The sequence below is a fragment of the Pholcus phalangioides genome, unplaced genomic scaffold, assembly GCF_987345545.1.
Source record: "Pholcus phalangioides strain wild (caught in Gottingen) unplaced genomic scaffold, Ppha-v1.0 ptg000015l_1, whole genome shotgun sequence".
NCBI classification, from domain to species: Eukaryota; Metazoa; Arthropoda; class Arachnida; order Araneae; family Pholcidae; genus Pholcus; species Pholcus phalangioides.
Genome location: NW_028301608.1, coordinates 19,131,325 through 19,152,875, shown reverse-complemented (window position 1 = coordinate 19,152,875; position 21,551 = coordinate 19,131,325). Strand labels below are relative to the sequence as shown.

The 21,551-nt window shown below is 36.1% G+C and overlaps 2 protein-coding genes across 3 annotated transcripts in view; one reads left to right on the top strand and one right to left on the bottom strand.

The window, feature by feature from the left end:
• The window catches only part of LOC149075614 (serine/threonine-protein kinase NLK-like), a 40,443-nt gene extending 20,007 nt beyond the window's left edge, over positions 1–20,436 (bottom strand). Inside the window, exons 1-5 of one of the 2 annotated variants that reach the window (XM_089243098.1) lie at positions 19,749–20,436; positions 6,689–6,818; positions 3,643–3,695; positions 2,046–2,152; positions 1,865–1,950 (exon numbers count right to left, since the gene is read on the bottom strand). In XM_089243098.1, coding sequence (XP_089099224.1) covers positions 1,865–1,950; positions 2,046–2,152; positions 3,643–3,695; positions 6,689–6,818; positions 19,749–19,963 — 591 coding nt within the window. In that variant the 5' untranslated portion in view covers positions 19,964–20,436. The remainder of the gene's footprint in view (positions 1–1,864; positions 1,951–2,045; positions 2,153–3,642; positions 3,696–6,688; positions 6,819–19,748) is intronic. The other variant, XM_089243097.1, reaches the window with a different exon arrangement.
• On the top strand, positions 7,751–9,838 carry LOC149075615 (uncharacterized). Its single transcript, XM_089245359.1, has one exon. The coding sequence runs from the start codon at positions 7,751–7,753 to the stop codon at positions 9,611–9,613; it is 1,863 nt and encodes a 620-aa protein (XP_089101485.1). The 3' UTR covers positions 9,614–9,838.
• Positions 20,437–21,551: the final 1,115 nt, after the last annotated feature.

Below are 21,551 nucleotides of genomic sequence, written 5' to 3'. Positions count from 1 at the left end.
AAAAGCTAAATTTAAAGGAGTTGGTGGAAGCGGAGATAGGGTTAATCTTAAGTGGATGATCAAGTCTGCTGGAGAGATATGTTGGCTTGGAAATAATACCGGTGGTATCAAAATTAAAAAGGCCATGGAGAATTTTAAAAAGCATGGCTAATCGAGAAAGAAGGCGGTGAGTATTTAGAGGGAGAAGATTAAATTCACATTTAAGTTCAAAGACAGACACATAGGAGGACCAACTGTCATAGATAAAACGGGCGGATTTATTTTTTATTGATTCCAGCTTCTCGATATTGCTAGCAGTGTAGGGGTCCCAAATTTCAGAGACACAGGAGAGGACTGGAAAAATATAGGTTTGATAACAGAGAAGTCTAACGTCACGAGTAGAGTGTTTTAGATTGCGACGAAGGAAAAAGAGTTTATTGAGGCATTTTTGATAGACATAATCAATGTGTTTATTCCAGCGCAGGTCTGCTGAAATGATAACATCGAGATATTTGTAATGAGAAACCTGGGATATGGACGAGTTATTGAAGGAGTATGAAAATTCGAAGGTGAGGTCTTATGTGAAATCCTCATGAGAACTGTTTTAGAGATGTTAAGAGGCATTTGCCATGTGGAGCATATTATCGGGGTTTCATGATGGAAAGCCAGATGAGGGGCTGATAGTTTAAATCAGGGGCTACAGTTATCCAATCAGATTTTTGGGAACAAAGTCGAGCGAGGGAACTTGCCTGAAAAATTCAAAAATTGATGTAAAAAAATCAAAACTGTCTCTTTAATTTTGCAACCTTTTCTAGACTTCCGGCAACTCTTTCAATGAGAGACCAGATAAATTATCGGTTTGACATGCTTGTAGCACTTTAAAAATAAATAAAAAACTGCCTTGGGGTAAAGTTGCGAAGGGCAAAATTGGCTATTTGGCACAGAAAAATATAAAAATACACTATTGGAGCAGGATGGCGCAAGATGTTTATTTTGGGGAAGTGCGGTGCCATTGGCACAGAGTTCCCACCCCCGATAAATGCAAAATATTTACAGTTATTGAAATTTCAAAATTAATTATAGAAAATTTAATAAGAATCAAGATGATGGATACACCACATCACATAAAGCATGTCTGGAAATGTTCTGGCATCGACTTTGTGCATTTTGCTTTTTTACCAATGTTAAAAATTTGATATTGATGTGGAACCATACACACCAACCCAAAAGACAACAAATTCAAGCAACGGCAAAATGGTTTACAGTCTATAATAAATTGCAATTAAAAAATTGACATTGGTATAAAAATTTTTAACGTGTGATTATGAGTTGGATTTTTAGCGTTTAAAGTACGGCAAATATTAAAATTCTGAAAACACATTATATCCTTACAGTTATCAACTCAAATAATTGTTTTTGCTCCAATAGATATGTGAAATAACTGGAAATTAAAATTTCTACAGATTAAAATATTCTATAGTTTGAAACATCAATACAGTGAAACTTCCATATAAAAATATTCAAGGGACTGGCGAAAGGTATTGTTTTGAATAATTTATAGTTATAAATGGATAATTAGCAACCACGGGAAGTGTACTGTGACAAGACCAAATCATAAACTTTTGCCAAGCAGTTGAGCTCCCTAATCGCAGGTTCAATAAGTCTGGGTTTAAACCATGCTTGAGTCAAGGATGTTAGTATTCAGCCATTTGAAATCATTTTTAACTTGCATATTCTGAGTCTAGTTAGCCTATCCAGTCCCCGATAAGGATAGAACAAAACACACAAATGACCAAAAGCAATGGTACAATTATCTGCACTGATTTGCCAAAGAATGATCGAAATCTTCAATAAACCTTACAATCATTAATATATTTTTACTCACCTTCAGCACACAATTACTGTTAACGAGAAGATTTCCAGGCTTGATATCACGATGAAGTATGTTTGCAGAATGAAGATACTTTAACCCTTTGAATATTGAGATTAATATTAAACCATGTACTTGGATTAAACCAACCAAAATTAATATAATTTGAAAAAAAAAATCATTAATGTCTACTTACCTCTCAATATTTGATAAAGGAAAACTTTTATGTGGTCTGAGGTTAACGGCTGTGGAGAAACTATAATCTTGTGCAGATCAGTCTGCATTAATTCAGTTATAACGTAACTAGTAACGAGTTAAGGACACAAAAATTATTTTTTAAAAATTACATATACAAACACAAAAAAGAGCTTAATACATCTATAACCACATAGAAATTCATTCTTACAGGGAGAAAGATTATACAGTAAGAGTAGCTTATAACAAACACAAATTTTTACATATAACGAGCAATTCTGTATCGCTTATCTATGTTATTTTGATTGCTTATAAGGAACAGATTCCAGCAAACTACGCCTATAATGAATTTTCCACCGATTTTCAAACATGGAATTGTCACAAATTTCTTTGTAATCTTATTTGAATCTTCTTAAATGTAAATAAAGTCTCCTTTCTTTACCTTTCTGCAATTGATAAAGCCTTTCTTTCGTAGAAGACATTCTAGTAGGGCTGTTTTGGGTATTGTAAAATTTTGCTTTTTTCCCCCCTACTTCTCTCAGTTAAATCTTATTTTGCTTGCAGAAAACTCTATTACATAGCTGCCAACTTTAGAAAATGAGAATTCTGGAGGTTTTGCACAGATCCAAATTCGTACAAAAATAAATGTAAAAGGGATCTTTTAAAACATTTTACGGATTTATCATTAGTAAAAGGGAAATTTTAGGGATATTTTTCCATTGTAAAAACTGTGATACCGTGCAAGCCATCGCTAACCATTGCCAACTAGTAGGTTAAAGTACATTTCGGAAATCAAATCTCGCAAACCAAAAAATCCCCGTTGGGTTTGAAGCAGGACCGACATATGGATAAAGCAGATACATGTGATCATGCTAATTTTGGATTCCGAAAGGCTGGATTAACGCTTGCTGATTGGCGAATTTTGTGTTTTCTCCCCAAAAATGAAATATTTTTTTGTGATTTGACGAAATTTGATCAAAATGTAAATTGTGATTGCCAGTAAGGGCCATTTGGCTTCTTGGTAATTTTTTTTCTCTCTCCTTTTTTCTGTATTCCTCATTTGACTAATAAAGTATTGTATTTATTTAAAGGAAAAAAAAAGTGCATTGTGACTGGAACAACAGAGTAATATACAAAACCTTATAAACATCAGTATTCTGCCCCCTCCCTCTGAATGCAGTAAACGCTAGTAAACATAGTTACAGAAGCAAAGAACACACACAACTGAATTATACCAACTAATGAATTATAACTATCTGCAGTGCATTTTCTGGTGGTAAACAGAACACACCAACAACGCCAATTTATAAACAGCATGAATTTGGAAGGGTGTGTTTTATCCAGAGGTAGTATTTTCATCAATCTCTCCACAAAAATATTTTTGAAAATTTCTTCCACAGAGTTACCACATTAGTCTACAGAGTATTGTTACATCAGGTTTTCATTGTATACAAATAATATCAGTTGTGCCATTAAGGGCTTTCCTAAAAAAAATGGTGGGGTCTTAACAATGCTACATATTGTTCAATAGAAGTGAGTTAAATTTATTTTTAACAGCTTGAGCTTCTAAGCAAGCAAATATGTATGATGAAGGATACATTTCCTGGAAATAATCACTATGAGGCTGAAGAACATCCAGAGCTGACAGCACCTGAAATGATCATTTTTTTTTTTCAGATTGTCTTTTTAAAAAACTATTTCACTAATACAAACATATAATACACAAATGCCAATATACCAAACAAATACTTAACATGCATAATATAAACACTTTATAACCTCAAGGGACTGAAAACAGGCTCCCCACCCCGGCTTTCGAAAATACATTAAAATGGTATATATATCCACAAATATATATATACATACATTAAGTACATGTGCTTTGCCTGCCCCCCCCCCCCCGGAAAAAGTTGAAATGATGGCCCTGACTGAAAAGTCCTTCCAGCAGGCGTAAAGGAAGTAGTTATTAAATATACTCTCAAAGCAGAATATACCAAAATCTGCAACATTCATTGCAGAACAATCTGGAAGAATTTTAAGGAAAGCGTACTGAAGAAACATTATTACATGGTTGCAGAACAATGGAAAACACATCCTGCTTTGGGGTAAATATATATATTTGTAGCAACAGATATTTATGAGATATGTGTTCAAATGCATTTTCATTTGTGTATATTTTTGAATAAAGTTTAGAATTAAGTTACTTATCATGAAGCTCAATATAATATAATTATCATGCATCATTTCTCTTTTTTATTATTGTATTCTTTACTTGTACTTTGTTCAATATTGTTTTATATACAGTGGATCCCTTATAGTATGATTAATTTTCGTGAATTCAACTTTTTTCCTATATGAATAATGTTAACTTTTCCCAGATGCAGCATCTAAATTTTTTGCTATTCCAGCTTACAACGTTTGGAAAATTCACATCAGGCTTATTCCTTCCCCCCCCCCCTTTAAATCAGCATTTTTTTTTCTGTTTTATCTTTTTCCCCATGATTTTCATTAGATCGATTTCAAAAAATGAATCTTCTCATAGTGGTGTTATAGACGACTGCATATAACGGAAGAATAAACGGCGGTCTTTCTCATCTACTTCTGAATTTATTGATACAAAATCAAGTCGCAAAAGAGTATAATGGACACAAAACATTACACAACTTGACAGATTTTTAGAGGCCAGTATCAAGTAGCATTTAAAAGTGGCTTTTTCAGATAAGAAATATTGGATTTCCCTACTTTACTTGGAATTTAATTCCTCACAAAACAGCCAATATGATGCTTTTATGACCTTTGAAATTTCGGAAAATGAAGAAGTAAACACATTAGATTTTACCAAATACAGCTCGAGTCAAAATATATCAGAGCAAGTTAAAAAGTAAAGCACACTAAGCTTAGAGGAAAAAATAAAAATGCTTAAACTAGCAGATAATAACTCCAGTCACCACTTGTTGAAACGTTTGCAGAAGCAATTAAAGGACTGGAAACTTTTGATACTTTATACAAAGGCAAGAAAATGTGCCGTGTGATGTTTTATCCTGGTTTTATAGAAACACTTGACTGTCTAAGTTTCCGTAAAAACTTTTTTCCGAGTAAAGAAAACAATCACCTGAGATGGATTTTTTAAAAAAGAAACCCAAGTTCAAAGGTGCACTGTACATCAAAGTATATAGAGATTTCTTTTTTCTTTTTCCTTGTATTTCTTGTTTTTTTCCTGCAAACTATAGCCCATAAACATTTAATGGAATAACAAATTTTTGCTTCTTATTAAATCTATATATGTACTGTGATGTTTGTTAATAAATTAAAAACGACGTAAAAAAAGGTATGGTCAGTGGATATAATAGAGTCAGTTTATATAATTATTACAAACATTTCCCACTTATAATGTTTTTAATTACAGTTTCTTGAAAAACGTTATAAGCGGGATAGACTACATTCTTACAATGCATTCATCAAAATGGTTTTGTAATCTATGCTTCTAACGAAGTCAAATATCATATAATTTATGTTATTATTATATAAGTTGATTTTCAGTGTGAAAAACAGCTGCCATAGTGGTTGAGTGGTCATAGTGACGGACTCGCATCGCTTGAAAAGTAATTCAGTTAAGTTGTTTGAATGGCGTAGTAGGCACGAGTAGAAAAATCAACATTTCTTCTACAAAATGTGACCAACAACCCTCTCCATTTCTGAAATTTCTATCTTTGGATTATACACAGAAAATTATGCTGTAGGACTTGTGAGGAATATGCTAAGGTTATGCTATGAAACAAATTGGCTTTTCGTTTTGTTTTTTGTGAAAAAATTGCTTTGAGATGCTTTTTCAAGATGTGGATAATTATTTAAGAATGAATTAATATTGTAAATCAAGACACCACCTCTTATAATTTTACAAATGTTAAATGCTTTAGTTTATAAATTTATAATATATAATAATTTATAATATCCAACTGCTATTGAAATATTGGTTTTTTGTATGCAACATTTTAGATCATTACATTCATCTACAAAATGAAACCATGGATGAAACCCCACAATTGTTGGGAAGTCAGGTAGTAACTCCAAATAATGAGTTTGTTACTTTAAATTATAATCTGCAGATCCAAATGTTGTTAATTTGAGGGATAAAATACCTCGTATGATCTGATCTGCAGCAGTATTCAATCAGCAAATGGAACAAAGCAGGATGAATGTTCCAATTTATGTGCAAAATAAAAATACAGCCAAAATTATTACACTATTTATAACGATTTGAATGCATGCAAAACAAGGTTAGATTTTCATTAGATCTTAGAATAAACATTCCAGCAAAGGGTCTGTATCGTCACTAATGATATTTTAAGGAATATAAGTGGTTGTCAGTCATATTCCTTAGAAAAAATATTAATAATTCCTTGTCGCATCTACACATAATTTATCTTTACAACTTGTTTTGTGTGGATTATTTAAATTATTTTTATCCCCAACATTGAGAAAAACTAAATGTGGCCTATAATATGCAAAGAAATTCAGATATTCTTAAACATACAATACACTAAACTACAATAGACAAAACTATAATAATTCAGGTATAAGATATTGAATCAATTTTAAAAAAATAATTATCTGTTGCTTTGTGGAAAAATTTGTAAAACTCACGTTTTCGTGTTTGAAAAAGCACAACATTTTGATCTCCCTGAACACTCGCTTGCTTGACACCAAATTCTGGAAGACATTAGGCATCTTTTTAAGCGCAACCCTCTTACCATCACGGGGATCCGTCACCGACCTTGAATGTTTGACGAATAGAAGAAAATAAACATTAATTTGACAAGAGAATTGGCTGCATTTTTACACAAGCTATAAAATTTCACAAAATTATCATTCATAGGAACAATTGGAAAAATTGCAATAGAAGTGTCACTCGCAGGGCATTTCCTTTTTGTAATCCCAAAATAATTTTTATATTGTCAATATGAAAAATAATTTTTGACCTCATTTGTCATGAGGTAACGGAATAACTCAACACTTGTTTTTAACAGATTTGTATTAATGTTTCACCAAGATCTTTGGTTTATCTAGAAAGAGTTACTGCTCGTTTAAGTTTCATAGACTTTTAATTGGAATATTTGTTTTTGTAGTTGAAGTGTCCTGATATTCACTCTTGCTCTTTCAAACGATTTTCATAGTTCGAGACAAATATATTCTGCTATCATAATTCAGGAATATGTTATTGCCTTCAGAGAAGAAAATTTCCATTGATAAGTGAATATAGTCATCTTATATATAAATGTGAAAGTATGTATGTATGTTCTTTATACAAATCTACAGTTTTAGGCCGATCGTCGCCAGATTTTACATATATACCAAACACGACCGGGATTGAACCGTAGGCTACTTTAAAAGTTCGTCAGAGCTGGGCAAATGTCCGAAAAACTGTCGGACAACAATGGCTTTGGGGCCTCAACAATTACTTTCGGAACGTTTACTTTGGTTACCATGGTTCCCTAATGTTATGTATCTGGCAACACAAGAAAATACAGTATTATGTTTTACGAAGGTGGCAACACTTGAAGGGAATGACAACATGGCGGGAACGAGATGTAAATATTGTTCCGTAATAAATTAGTTAAGAATTATCGTTCATCTCATGATTCACTACCGAAACGGCTCATAAAGTACAATAAAGTTGGCGACGAGTGAAAAAAAAAAGAATCGGAAATGGCAGACATCGACGATCTAGTAACCGTTTTAAGTAATTTTGTCTCGAAACTAAACGAAACTCATCCAGCACCTTCAACCGGCGTCAATGTGAAAACGCTTCTCCAGTCACAATCGATCTCATTTGAATGCTACGACGAAGCTAACGAAAGTTTCGGTGAATATGTACAAAGACTCGAAAACTACTTCCAGCTCAAAGGACTCACGGATTCAACAGCCGACGTCGCCGAAGCCAAGAAAATGGTGCTAATCAACTGTCTTGGATCCAAGTACTATCACCTGCTTTCCAGTCTAACTTCACCGGATCTCCCTTCATCGAAGACGTACGACGACCTGCTGAAAATCTTGAAAGATCATCTCTGCAAAAGGGTAAACATCCTGACGGAACAACACAAGTTTCTTTGCCGCACACAACACCCAGGTGAGCCGATTTCGAATTATATCGCTACATTAAAAGAACTTTCGAAAACCGCAGAATTCAAATCTAGTTGTGAAAATGCTGAATGCTCAAAATCTGTCATCAACCTCATGTTACGTGCTCAATTTATACGAGGATTACAGGATGCCGAAATCCGTGAAAGAATTCTACAACAAGCTGAACTGACATTCGACGAAACACTCGAAGTCGCATTAGCGATTGAAGCTTCGAAAATCGAAAATAAAGAACTCTACAAGAGTAATTACGGTTCCAGCGTGAATAAAATTGCGCAATGTAATAACAGCGGGAGTTCGCGACGGAAATCGACTCCGCATCGACGCGACAGATCGGTAAGTCGGAAGCGAAACCTCAATTTGAGAGACATCGGGTTAGAAAACGTGTGTCTCCATTGCGGAAAAAACAACCACCAGACTCAAAACTGTCGAGTGAAACACAAGCTCTCATGCCAGATTTGCTTCAAAAAAGGTCATATCAGTAGAGTATGTATTACAGAGCTTCTGAAACGGAAAAATAAAAGCGGATCTGAAGGAAATACTGTTCAATATGTCGAAAATCCAGATCACTTTCAAGTGAGCCAAATTGTTGATATATGCACTAACACTGCTGAAAAAGACGATAGAATATTTGCAGTCATTCAATTAAATGGGAAAAATTGTCGTTTCGAATGTGACTCTGGTAGTCGTGTGAGCATCATGAACATAAGTGACTACAGGCGCTTAAACCTAAATCTTCCGATCCTGAAAACAAATATATTTTTCCGAAGTTATACAGGTGAAATTTTCAAACCTATCGGATACGTCAAAGTGACTGTATGCTACAATGCTAAATCCAGTGAAGAAGAATTATACCTTGTCAATGTGAAGAGAGAACCTATCCTTGGTCGAAATTGGATGCGTAAATTGGATATCAACATAAATGACATTCATGATTCCTCAAGTGTCAAGCATATACCTGTGTGTGCCGTAAAAAGATCTGTTCCTAGTATTGTCAATGAATACTCTGATGTTTTTGAACAAACAGTGGGCAAGATTCCAGATTATACATGCTCCCTGAAATTGCGGAAAGATGCCAAACCAGTGTTTGTTAAACCTCGTCCAGTACCATATGCTTTGCGTGAAAAAGTTGAAAAAGAACTGGATAACTTGTGTGATCAAGGGATCATAGAAAAAGTGGATCATTCAGAATGGGGAACTCCACTTGTCATCGTGCCAAAATCTGATGGTTCTGTAAGACTTTGTGCTGATTATAAGGTGACTGTAAACAATCAACTTCATGATGCCAGACACCCAATACCCAAGATTGAAGATATATTCAACAAGCTACGAGGTGGATCATATTTCTGCACCTTGGACATCCATAAAGCATATTTGCATTTAGCAGTCGATGAAGACAGTGCAAAAGTTCAAACGATCTCTACACATTGAGGTACCTATTTGGCAAAAAGATTGTTTTTTGGTATTAAAACTGCACCGAACGAATTTCATTCTTTCATGGATCAGTTTGTTCAAGATTTAGATGGAGTAACTGCATATTTTGATGATTTAATTATACAAGGCAAGACTTATGAGGAATGCACAACACACTTGCTGAATGTTCTAAATAAATTACGAAAATATCATTTGCATGTAAATATCAACAAATGTAAATTTTTTGAAAAAAGTGTAGAATACCTTGGACATGTTATAACTTCCAAAGGACTGAACAAATCTCCAGCTAAGATTCAAGCTATTCAAGAAGCACCCAGACCAAAAAATGTTGACGAATTGAGACAATTTTTGGGCTTAGTTATGTATTACTCGAAATTCATCAAGAGTGCATCAAGGTTACTTCACCCACTAAATAATCTTCTCAAGAAAAGTATTCCGTTCAACTGGACAGCTGATTGTGAAGCAGCATGGATAAAAATCAAGTCTGAAATTGCTAGTGACCAAGTCCTCATACCATTTACTCCAGAACTTCCAGTGACTTTGGCTACTGATGCTAGTCCACATGGTCTATCCGGAATATTATCGCATATTATGCCTGATGGAAGTGAACGTCCTATTGCATTCGCTTCAAGATCACTAACAGCTGCTGAGAAAAATTACAGCCAGCTCGATCGAGAAGCTACAGCTGTGTATTGGGCATGCAGAAAGTTCTATGATTACATCTTTGGTCGAAAATTCACATTGGTTGTGGACAATAAACCAATGATGACTCTCTTGCATAAAGAGAAAAAACTTCCAGCATTGTCAGCTACAAGAATGTTGCGGTATGCACATTTCCTTTCCAACTTCGACTATGACATCAAACATCGAAAATCATCCGAACATGCAAATGTAGACTATTTGTCGAGAAGTCCCTTACCACTGACAGATGTACAAGTCAATACTGTTGATAATGAATACATCCTGCAAGCATCAGTGATTAGACACATATCCACAGACACAATTACTTCTGAAGAAATCCGAAAATATACAGAATTGGATGATGATCTACGTGAACTAAAGAAAAATGTGATGGAAGGAACTTTATATGACCCAGAAATAACATTACAAGAAGGAATTCTACTTCGTGGACAGCGTGTAATAATACCTAAGACACTTCAACCAACCATCCTTCACGAACTACACTCAACTCATTGTGGAATAGTAAAGATGAAAGCACTTGCTCGAAATTACTGCTATTGGAAGAATATTGACTCTGACATAGGAAGTCTAGTGAAAAGTTGCAAGAACTGTTGTGACGTCAAGAAAAACCCCCAGAAAGCTCCAGTGCACAATTGGGAAAGTCCAACAAGAAATTGGCAACGTGTTCACATGGACTATGCGGGACCCTTCATGGGACATTTTTTCTTACTTGTCATCGATGCAAAGTCTAAATGGCCAGAAATCTACTACATGAAGAAAGCTCCAGATTCTGCTATTACAATTGATTTCCTGCGAGAAATATTCAATTGACATGGACTACCAGAAATTCTCGTTAGTGATAATGCTTCAATTTTCAAATCACAAGAATTCATGGACTTCTGCAAACGAAATGGTATTCGACAACGAATGATAGCTCCTGGTCATCCCTCAACAAATGGACAAGCAGAACGTTATTGCCAAACCCTGAAGACAAAACTGAAATGCATGGAATTCGAACGAGGAACACTTCACGAAAAATTATGTAAACTATTGTTTCGGTACAGAGCTACACCTCTTTCATGTGGAAAGACACCAGCAGAATTATTGTTGGGAGAGAATCTCAGAACAAAGCTAGATCTCCTCAAACCTACAACTCCTGAGTCATACAAGAACAATGCAACACAGCCAGTCTTTGACAAATTTTTCAAGGAAGGAGATAGAGTACAGTCAAGAAATTACACTCATTCAAGCCTATGGAAGTATGGAACTGTTGTTCAACGATTGGGTCGTGTTCATTACCTAGTTGAACTAGATGATGGATACATTATCAAGAGACATTTTGAACAGCTTCGACGGTGTGAAGTCAATCGACCGTCTTCTCAAACTCCTATTCGACTATCAGTTCCTATGAGACACTTCCCTCAAAAGAAATCTGTCACTTTTAGTGATCATGTATGTCAACGAGAGATTCCTGCAGTTTGCCAACACAAGACTTCATCTATGGTAGATGCTTCTACTGAAACAGAGCAAACTTCAAATGCAACTCCTCGATCAACAAGAACTATTTTTCCTCCAGCTCAGACTACTCAACTGAGACGCTCAACTCGTTCCAGAAAACCAGTTCAAAGATTGAACTTGTGACTGTTCAAATGTTGATTCTTGTGTATAACTTTTGATTCTATCATTAATCATCTCTTAATTTAGTGTGGGAGAATTGTTATGTATCTGGCAACACCAGAAAATACAGTATTATGTTTTACGAAGGTGGCAACACTTGAAGGGAATGACAACATGGCGGGAACGAGATGTAAATATTGTTCCGTAATAAATTAGTTAAGAATTATCGTTCATCTCATGATTCACTACCGAAACGGCTCATAAAGTACAATAAACCTAACAGTGCATTTCAGATGTGTATATATGCCTTTACAATGGTTTGCCACACCTTTAATTCTGTTATTATAACAGTTTATTCCTTCATAACGGTTTGTAACTTTTCAATCCTCCCAATAATTGAAGAAAACCCGGGAAGATCGCTGGGTATTTCTGCTCGCCTATATACATGGTACCCTGTAAGTGCTAATGCAGCCTTTATCTCATTAACCGCCTATCGTAGAGGTATAGTTTCAATTTAAAAAATGCTTAAAAGGCGTTTGAATAATCTTCGCTGCACAAGCTGGACGTATGACGTCACTAACAACATAGGACAACAACTACGAAGACAAAACTGATAATAAAAATGTTCAACGCCAGCTGATGAACTCAATGCTTGCCTCAAATCATCAACACTCTGGCACGAAGTTAAAAAATTATCATTATTCACCAACATGCGAGTTCAACTGAAAAATGACTCGGCACTGCGACCATTTTCACATCAGTCGATCAAACTTGGCAATGGAAGAATTCCCGTAGAAACCCAAGCACTGGACTGATTACGTTCCCAAATGAATTTTACCAAAGAAACTCAGTTCAACAACTTGCAGACAAAGTCTTCCCAAACATTCAACAAAATCACAGAAACCATGAGTGGCTTTGTGAGAGAGCGATTCTGGCATCGAAAAATGACAGTGTGAACAAGATCAACGAAAAAATCCTAAAAATTATTCCAGGAGACTCCACATCTTAAAATTGGTTGACAGTGTCACAGACACAGCGCAGACAGTTCTGTATCCTGCAGAATCTCTGAACTATTTGGATATTCCGGGTGTGCTACCACACAACTTGACCCCCCCTCCCCCCCCGAAAGTCAGAGCATCTATAATTCTTTTAAGAAATTTGGAGACACTGAGACAGCAATGGCACCGGACTCTGTGTGAAGAAATTTCACAATTACATCATTGAAGCAACGATTCTAACTGGATTGTGCCAAAGGAGAAGACATCTTCATGCCACGTATCCCAATTATCACTATCAAGCGATCACAGTTCCCGATTCGTTTAGCTTTTGCCATGACAATCAACAAAGCGCAAGTCGTTAGCAATGGCAGGCATCAACCTACTTGAGCCCTGTTTTTCACACGGACAGCTTTTCGTCGCCCATTCGCGTGTTGATAATCCCAAAAATATGTACATCTACACACCAGATGGAAAAACAAAAAAATATTGTGTATCCACAAGCGATTGCCTGAAGTTTTTAATTAAAATATTTAAAAATAAAAGTAATTTTTTCTTACTTGATGCAGAAATTTTTTTGATTAAGAAATAATTTAATAAGCTATACATATATACATTTTTTACAGGGCGGGCAACGTACGCAGGGTATCAGATAGTTAAACATAAGCGTGCTATTAAACGAAATAGTCTCATACTTTCTTTTTGGGCAGACAGTGCATTTTTTCATAAGTGTTTTTTTTTGGGGGGGGGGGGGAAAGAAACAATTTGTTACGTCATAAATTAATGTAAAAAACCCAAAAATGTTTTTCTTGATAAGCATAATTGAGAACTCAGAAAGCTTATTGTGATGTTTGCTCAAATTACACCTCTATTTTTCTTGAGAAAAAAAGGAGAAGCATGTGATACAAACCTAATTCAATATCTTATATTTAATACACACAGTTGACCTTCAGTATTCACAGATTTCATATCCTTGGTTTCCGTGTTTGCTGTCTTTTTCCTAGTTTTCTGGAAAACACTTTTGCAGTGCTAATTCTTATATTGAAACAAAATGTGAATTATACGAGTTAAATAAACATTTTGAAAACCCCTCCTATAGGTTTTTCCAGAGCTTCTGTAAATGTTTCTATTAACCGTCGTTATAATTATAAATCTACAAATCTACAAACAATGAAGAGAAAGAATAAGTCATATCTCCAGTTTTTCATTAATAAGAGTAAAATTGTAGCAATATTTCCTGTTTGCAAAAACATGACATCATGCAAGCTATCACACCCATTAGCGCCAAGTCGCCAATCAGTAGGTTAAATTGCCTTTCATTCCTATTCTTAAATCAAACCAACAAAGAAATCAACATCAGATCAGAAATGGGACATATGGTCAAGTCATATACTCACCAAATTTGAATGGCTAAAGGCCGAATTAAAGCAGGCTGTTTGTTTTCAGAGGGAAAAGCCAAAATTTGATATTTTTTGTGATTTGATACAATTGAAGATTTTACATTGTGATACATCATCAATCTTGCATCACGATGTAATGATATATATATATATATGCAGGGCTCCCACTCAGAAAATTAGAAAAGTAGAACGGGCGGGAAAGGAGGGGGATACATTCCCTAAAACAAAAACATAATCATACCCTTATGGACATTTTTTTTTATTTTTAAGAGAATTTTTAAATTATATTTTTTTTCATAGCACTATTTTGGTATCCTACACGATTGACTCGAACCAGAGCAAAATGACAAATAACTTGGCAACAAAAACAATTTTGGGCCAAAACAGCTTACTAGCAACCACAGATACTTATTTTCCGTCTGTTCTCACAATATAAATATTAGGGGGGATGGGATGAATAGTGATATAGCCAAATATTTGGTTAATGTTTTGGCCGAATATAAATTTTCCTAAAATTCATTACAATTATGAATAAAATTGATGTTTTAAATTGAAAATAAAATTATTGGTAATTTCAAATGATTGATATAGAATAATTATGCTATTTTTATTTAAATAAAAATTAAAAAACTGGTAACTGAAAGATTTTTATTGCCATGATACTGACACTCAAATTTAACAATGATATAAACTGAAGAGCCAAAAAAACTGGTACAGGCATGCGTATGCAAATAAAGAGATATGGAACCAATCAGAGTACGGCGCTGCGGTCGGCAACGCCTATATAACACAACAAGTGTCTGGCATAGTTGTTAGATCAGTTACTGCTGCTACAATGGTAGGTTATCGAGATTTAAGTGAGAACGTGGTGTTATAGTCGGCACACGAGAGATGGGACATAGCATCTCCGAGGTAGCGATGAAATTTGGATTTTCACGTACGACCATTTCACGAGTGTACCGTGAATATCGGGAATCCGGTAAAATATTAAATCTACGACATCGCTGCGGCCGGAAAAAGATCATGCAAGAACGGGACCAACGACGACTGACGAGAATCATTAAACGTGACAGACGTGCAACCCTTCCGCAAATTGCTACAGATTTCAATGCTGGGCCATCAACAAGTGTCAGCGTGCGAACCATTCAACGAAACATCATCGATATGGGCTTTCGGAGCCAAAGGTCCACTCGTGTCTGTTCAAGCTGATAGAGGCTCTGTGATGGTATGGGGCGTGTGCAGTTGGCGTGATATGGGACCCCTGATACGTCTAGATACGACTCTGACAAGTGACAGGTACGTAAGCATCCTGTCTGATCACCTGCACCCATTCATGTCCATTGTGCATTCCGACGGACTTGGACAATTTCAGCAGGACAATGCGACACCCCACACAGAATTGCTACAAAATGGCTCCAGGAACACTCTTCTGACTTTAGACACTTCTGCTGGCCACCAAGATCCCCAGACATGAACATTATTGAACATATCTGGGATGCCTTGCAACGTGCTGTTCAACAGAGATCTCCACCCCCTCTTACTCCTACGGATTTATGGACAGCCCTGCAGGATTTATGGTGTCAATTACCTCCAGCACTACTTCAGACATTAGTCGAGTCCATGCCACGGCGTGTTGCGGCACTTCTACGTGCTCGCGGGGGCCCTACACGATATTAGGCAGGTTACCAGTTTTTTTTGGCTCTTCAGTGTATATTGTATTTTAATATTACAGTGAGATCTCTGCTAACAAAGATGATTCTTTCCAGAATCACATTCCTTAGCCCAAATGTGATTTCCCATAGGTTTCTATAGAAAATCTTTTGTTTCCTTCCAGCTTCTACCCAACATGCTACATACCCGAATGCTATAAAGACAAAAACTGATACAAGGCTAAAATTAACAGCTTCAAAATTGGATCGTTGAGAATCTACAAGAGGATCAGATACCAAAGATCTTTTTTTACTTCACAACCAACACCAGCTTTAGTCTATTAAAGCTTGTGTTGACACAACCCAATCAAGTTCATGTGTCCCCATTCATTTGTGATTTGGTCAGCTCATTATTGTGTCTGATACATGTGGATGAAAGAAGATAATTTCTCAGAATGCCCAGCTTGATGCTGAATCTGTATTTGTTAGACGAAAAATACGCAATCTAGGGTATCACTGTACTTACAGAATCAATTTATCTTTTTTGATACTTGTTACAATTTTGCGTCTAATCAAGAAAATGTTAACCATTATTTACTCTCAAGTATTAAGGCATCGTAAAATTTGTGACTTATTTTTCCACTCTAGATGTTCTTTGTCCCTTTCAGTAATTCAATTTGTTCCTTGTCTAGGTACATCCTTCAGTTAGTGAACTTGCATAATTCATGCTCACTTCCACATTATTGCCGTAGGATTCTATTTTCATTTTCATGTTTTACTTATCCTAGAAATTCACTGACATACTCTTACAAAGAAAGGGATAAGTATGCACCACACAAAAAAAATATAATCAGCGAGTTTTCAATTTATGCAAAAAATTGCAATTAATAAAATTTTCTAAAATTACTTCGTTGTGCTTAGATTTAGATATTCAGCCGAACCGAATATTCAGCTAAAGGACCGAATAGCAGCAGAATATTCTATCAATCTCTAACAAATATTACATTATATTTTTCTAGGAGTCTTCCAAAGTTCAGTCTTGGTATCCAGTGTGTGTGTCACCTGTAATTCATATAATTAGTGGAGAGGTTCATCGTTTCATTCCATGTCATCATCAGGAGGTTAATTTTGTTACTAGCTGTTGGTGCGTTAGGAGGCTGTCTCTATTGAACAGTCTCGTTCAGCCCAAAGAAAAGCAGTGTTCTTAGGAAAGAAAATGTCTGTCCTCTGTAACCTAATGGTAGAGCATGCGCCTGAAAAGTGTGAGGTTGGTGGTTCGATTCCCCACAGAGGAATGTGACTTTTCTTTCTAATTATCTTTGCTTCTTATCCAGTCATCTCGTAAAGTCCAGTCTGTCTTCCACAATGCACAAAAAATTATGAAGACATGTAAGTTTTTTAAGAATGAAGCTTCTTCAGGACCTCCACTTCCAAAAGCACAGTACGAAATTCGTAAATTACAAGGTCCACTGTAAGTAAGGCAAACTGGATGTTTTTAGTGCGTTGTCCATCCTTTTTTAAAAGGAACCAGTTTACAGTTCAATGCCAGCGTCATCATTTTGAGAAATGAAGCATTTTCATAACTTTGTAAACATTGTTTATGCCTTTGATGTCTCGAGAATACAACAAACTTACATGTGTATGTGTTAAAACATGGTGCAAGAAATCTGAAAACTGTCAGAGTTTGAAAAAATAATAAAAAAATTAACTTTTTATTTCCAAATTTAAATAACTAAACACTGAATTTATCGACGGTTTTTTTATTCCCCGTATATCCCTCAAGTACAGAAACATTTCCGATCATTTTCGTTCTTGAAGATTTAGTTTCTATAGCTCTTCTCATTGATCTAACATCACATATACGAGGTGTGGAAAAAAATCATCAGAAATCAAATAATTAAAAAAACAATGCCTAGCAAATAAGTAACACTTGCGGCATCCACTCGAGAAAATTCACCTGAGTTCTGTGAATAAGAACTCTACATGAAATCATGAATTCTCTTCAAATCGGCATTGCAGGTGGGTTTGTACCCTGATGTTCTTATCAGATTTCTGTGATACATATCGTGCTTCTGCATTCACTAAATCGGCAACGTCATTTCAATTCTGATGTTGCTAAAATCAGATTCCACCAATATTAAACATAGTGCAAGTACATTCAATAAATTGACATCACGACATTAGACAGACATCGGAATTACAGATACATTGCAGTAATCATGAAATTGAGATATCGATGAGGGCTTCACATCAGTGATTTATTATAAATCTATAGTACTACATCTCCCTGTACTACTAGACTCAGTGCCGCCTTAACGCAAGGGTCCAAACGGGCACGGCTTGAAACCTTGAGGGAAAAAAGGCCTCACAAAAATGAGAACGGCTGAAATTTTCATTGACGAGCGGCTTAGGTTTTCTGAAAACTGTTCAGTAGTGGTAAAAAAAGTAAATACAAAATGCTCGGCTTCATTCTTAAAAAGGTCTCTTCGCATTCTCCTAAAACATTTACATTCTTTCGTTTTTCTGAGGTTCAGTTTGTACTGGACTGGAGTATGCCGTAAGATTTTGGAAACCATACCTAAAGAGGGACATAGACTTGGTCAAGCCGGTACAGAGAAGAGCCCCGTGTGCTCTTCATAGCACACAGGACTCAACATATGAAGAGAGACAAGATTTTTTTGAAAATGTTTATATTGGAAGTAGATGTCGCGGGATATCATTGAAGTGCTTAACATTTTCACCAGGATGCATTAATTAGGATAGGTAAAAGAAACCATGCTTTATTAATACATTGTCAATCAACTGCTTCGACAAGGGGACACCAGTATCGACTCTGGTAAGAAACAATTCTAGATTGCGGTGTCACAGAATTTTTCTCTAATAGGGTTGTTAATAAATGGAATAGCTTACCCCTGGAGGTAGTAAATTGTAACACAATTGACACATTTAAAAAGAAATACGATAAACATGTTGGGGTAATTCGAGAAGCTATCCATACTTAGAATAAGACAACCATAAGTATTCTTTATGGGCATTGTATGGTATTTATCACATGTATATATTGTTTATAATTGCATTTTTAATTGGGTTGCCATATTTTAAAAATACAGTTGAATCTTGTTATAATGAACTCCGAGAGACGAAAGAAATCCCTTTGTTACAGCAAAATTTTGTTACAAAGGAATTCCATATTTATGCATTGTCCCTATGTAAACTTATCTGGAGGATTAGAAAATTGTTCGTTAAAACGAGAATTTCACTGTAATCGGTATTCGACTGTATGACATCCATATTTTTATGAGCATCATTTTTCAGCCACCTCGTCAGGCATTTTGGGATTTGAGTGGTTATTGTACTGGGGGAAAGTTTTGTACTTTTCCCAATACTGAGGGGAGTTTATTATTGGGCCGCAAAAGAAGGTTGACCACATTTAATGGGTGTCCATTAGGAAGTTTTACTGTGTTGGTTTTTGTTTCGTGATATATATATGCTTTTATATTGGGTTGCAGTACTTCGGTTATATTTGACGTCCATAATTTTTTTATGCGCATCTACGTTCAGCCATTCACCTGTTGTAATTGTATTTATTGGCGATCACATAGGATTTTCACTGTATTTGATTTCGGGCAAAAATACACATTGGTAGGTTGGCACTTCTGGATTAGTGGAAGCGCCCCCCCCCCCCCAGAGGGCATATTTTTGCCCATGATACTATAGGGAAGACCCTAGTTCAGAGCAAATTGTTTGAACACAATGGTCATGTTGTAATAAGTTTTATAACTCAGCTTACCAAACCACCCCGAAAGCACCATAGCCTATGGGCCTGTCGGGCTGGACGATTTCGGGCTGCTGTTGCTGCTGCGTCGTCACCAGAGACGGGTGATGGTGGTGGTAGTACGTTGTTTGTGTCGTTGCAGCGATTATGGCTTGCTGTGACGAGGCCATACCCGCCGAGAAAGCCATCATATTGTGTCGATTCGCTGACCTGGAACCCACGAGAGCCATCAAGTCGTCCTTATGTTTACTTCGACGCCACAAACACACAAGCTATATTTTTTTGTTATTAATATTATTTATTTGTTGTTTGTGGTACTTCTCCGAATGTGGAAATTGCGGGGCGTGTGGGGGAGGAATTTACCGTACAGTCATCATCACAGCCGTGTAGTAATAAATCTGCAATAACGGGGAGACGTGTTGCTGTTGGCGAGGCAATAACAACAAAAATCCAGCATCGCCCATTTTCGGAATCGACTCGAGGGTAGTTGACACGCGTTCCAGCATCTTACAATATTGGGATCATGTTTTGACGTGCCGTTTCTTCAAAACAATTCCCCGATAAACATATTGATCTCACGGCCCGATTCGTTCGTTCATTCATTCATTCATCACCGAGGAAAACATCACCTTTTTTTTCCTTCTCGTAGAGGGCGACATTTTTTCCCCCCAGGCCACGTGACTACGGACAACGACCAATCCCTAACGGGCTGGTGATGACATGGCGTTGCCAAATTTATCGAACCAAAAATATATTGCGCTTCCTCGTTGCTATGGGAAAAGGACTTTTTTTTTTTTGTTTTTGGTGAGACTAAAATTTTAGTTGACCATATTTTATGCGAGAAAAAAAAAATTATGGGATTTTTAAAAATTGTAGCTATAAAAATTTGTCAAACATCAGAAAAATGTGCCAATTATTTGCAAACTTAGCGAAAAATTATAGGAAATAAAGATTTATTGCAAATGTCAGAGGAAGGATTAAAATACTGACCATGTATCCAAAAATGCTCTTTCAAGGAATGGGGATTATATACAGGGTCTCCCACAAATGAGGTTTTTTCGATCACTCTTTCTTTGAGGGACATGCAAATATTTGCCATATTTTAACCAATATGGCAAATTCCTGAGCGGCTCATGAAAGAAACAAATCTAGATTTGTTTGGACCTAGATATTAATCTCTTTTTTTTCTCTTTGATGGACGCTAGATATCTCAAAATTTTTTTTGAAGTTCAAGTTATCGATCTGCTTGTTTTCGACAGAAAAAATGCTTTAATTAAAATGCTGCTATTCCGAGATAAATGAAGTGTGGGCGTTGACGCCCCCTTGGGGGGGGGCGATGGAATGCTCCGAGGTGGGGGGTAGAAACTACGGGTATAACATAGGATCCTATGGATTAGATTGCGTTGGGAGGCGATGGGACAAAAAAGGTTGGGAAACTATGCTCTAGATGGAGTTGGATGTTCAGCAAATGCGATGTTTTTACCAGGGTTGGCTGTTCACCCTGGTAAAAACATCGCATTTGCTGAATATCCTTAAGTGAAAACAAATGTCTGCTGTATATTCTAGATGTTTTTAATGTATTTCGTCAACGTCGAGTCAGCTGTCGACTAGAATTTTAACTAATTTTTTTTCCCTTGTGTCGAAAACTATCCGACTTTTTGACAATTCTAAGGGCACAACCCGCACCCGGTATGTCAATTTGTCAATTTTTATGACTTTCTTAGCATTCATTCATAGCTATGAGACACCCAGTATACGGGAAAGTACAGCTAGAGAAGAACCAATTCTTGTCAAAAAATAGTTAATTATTGTGAAAAT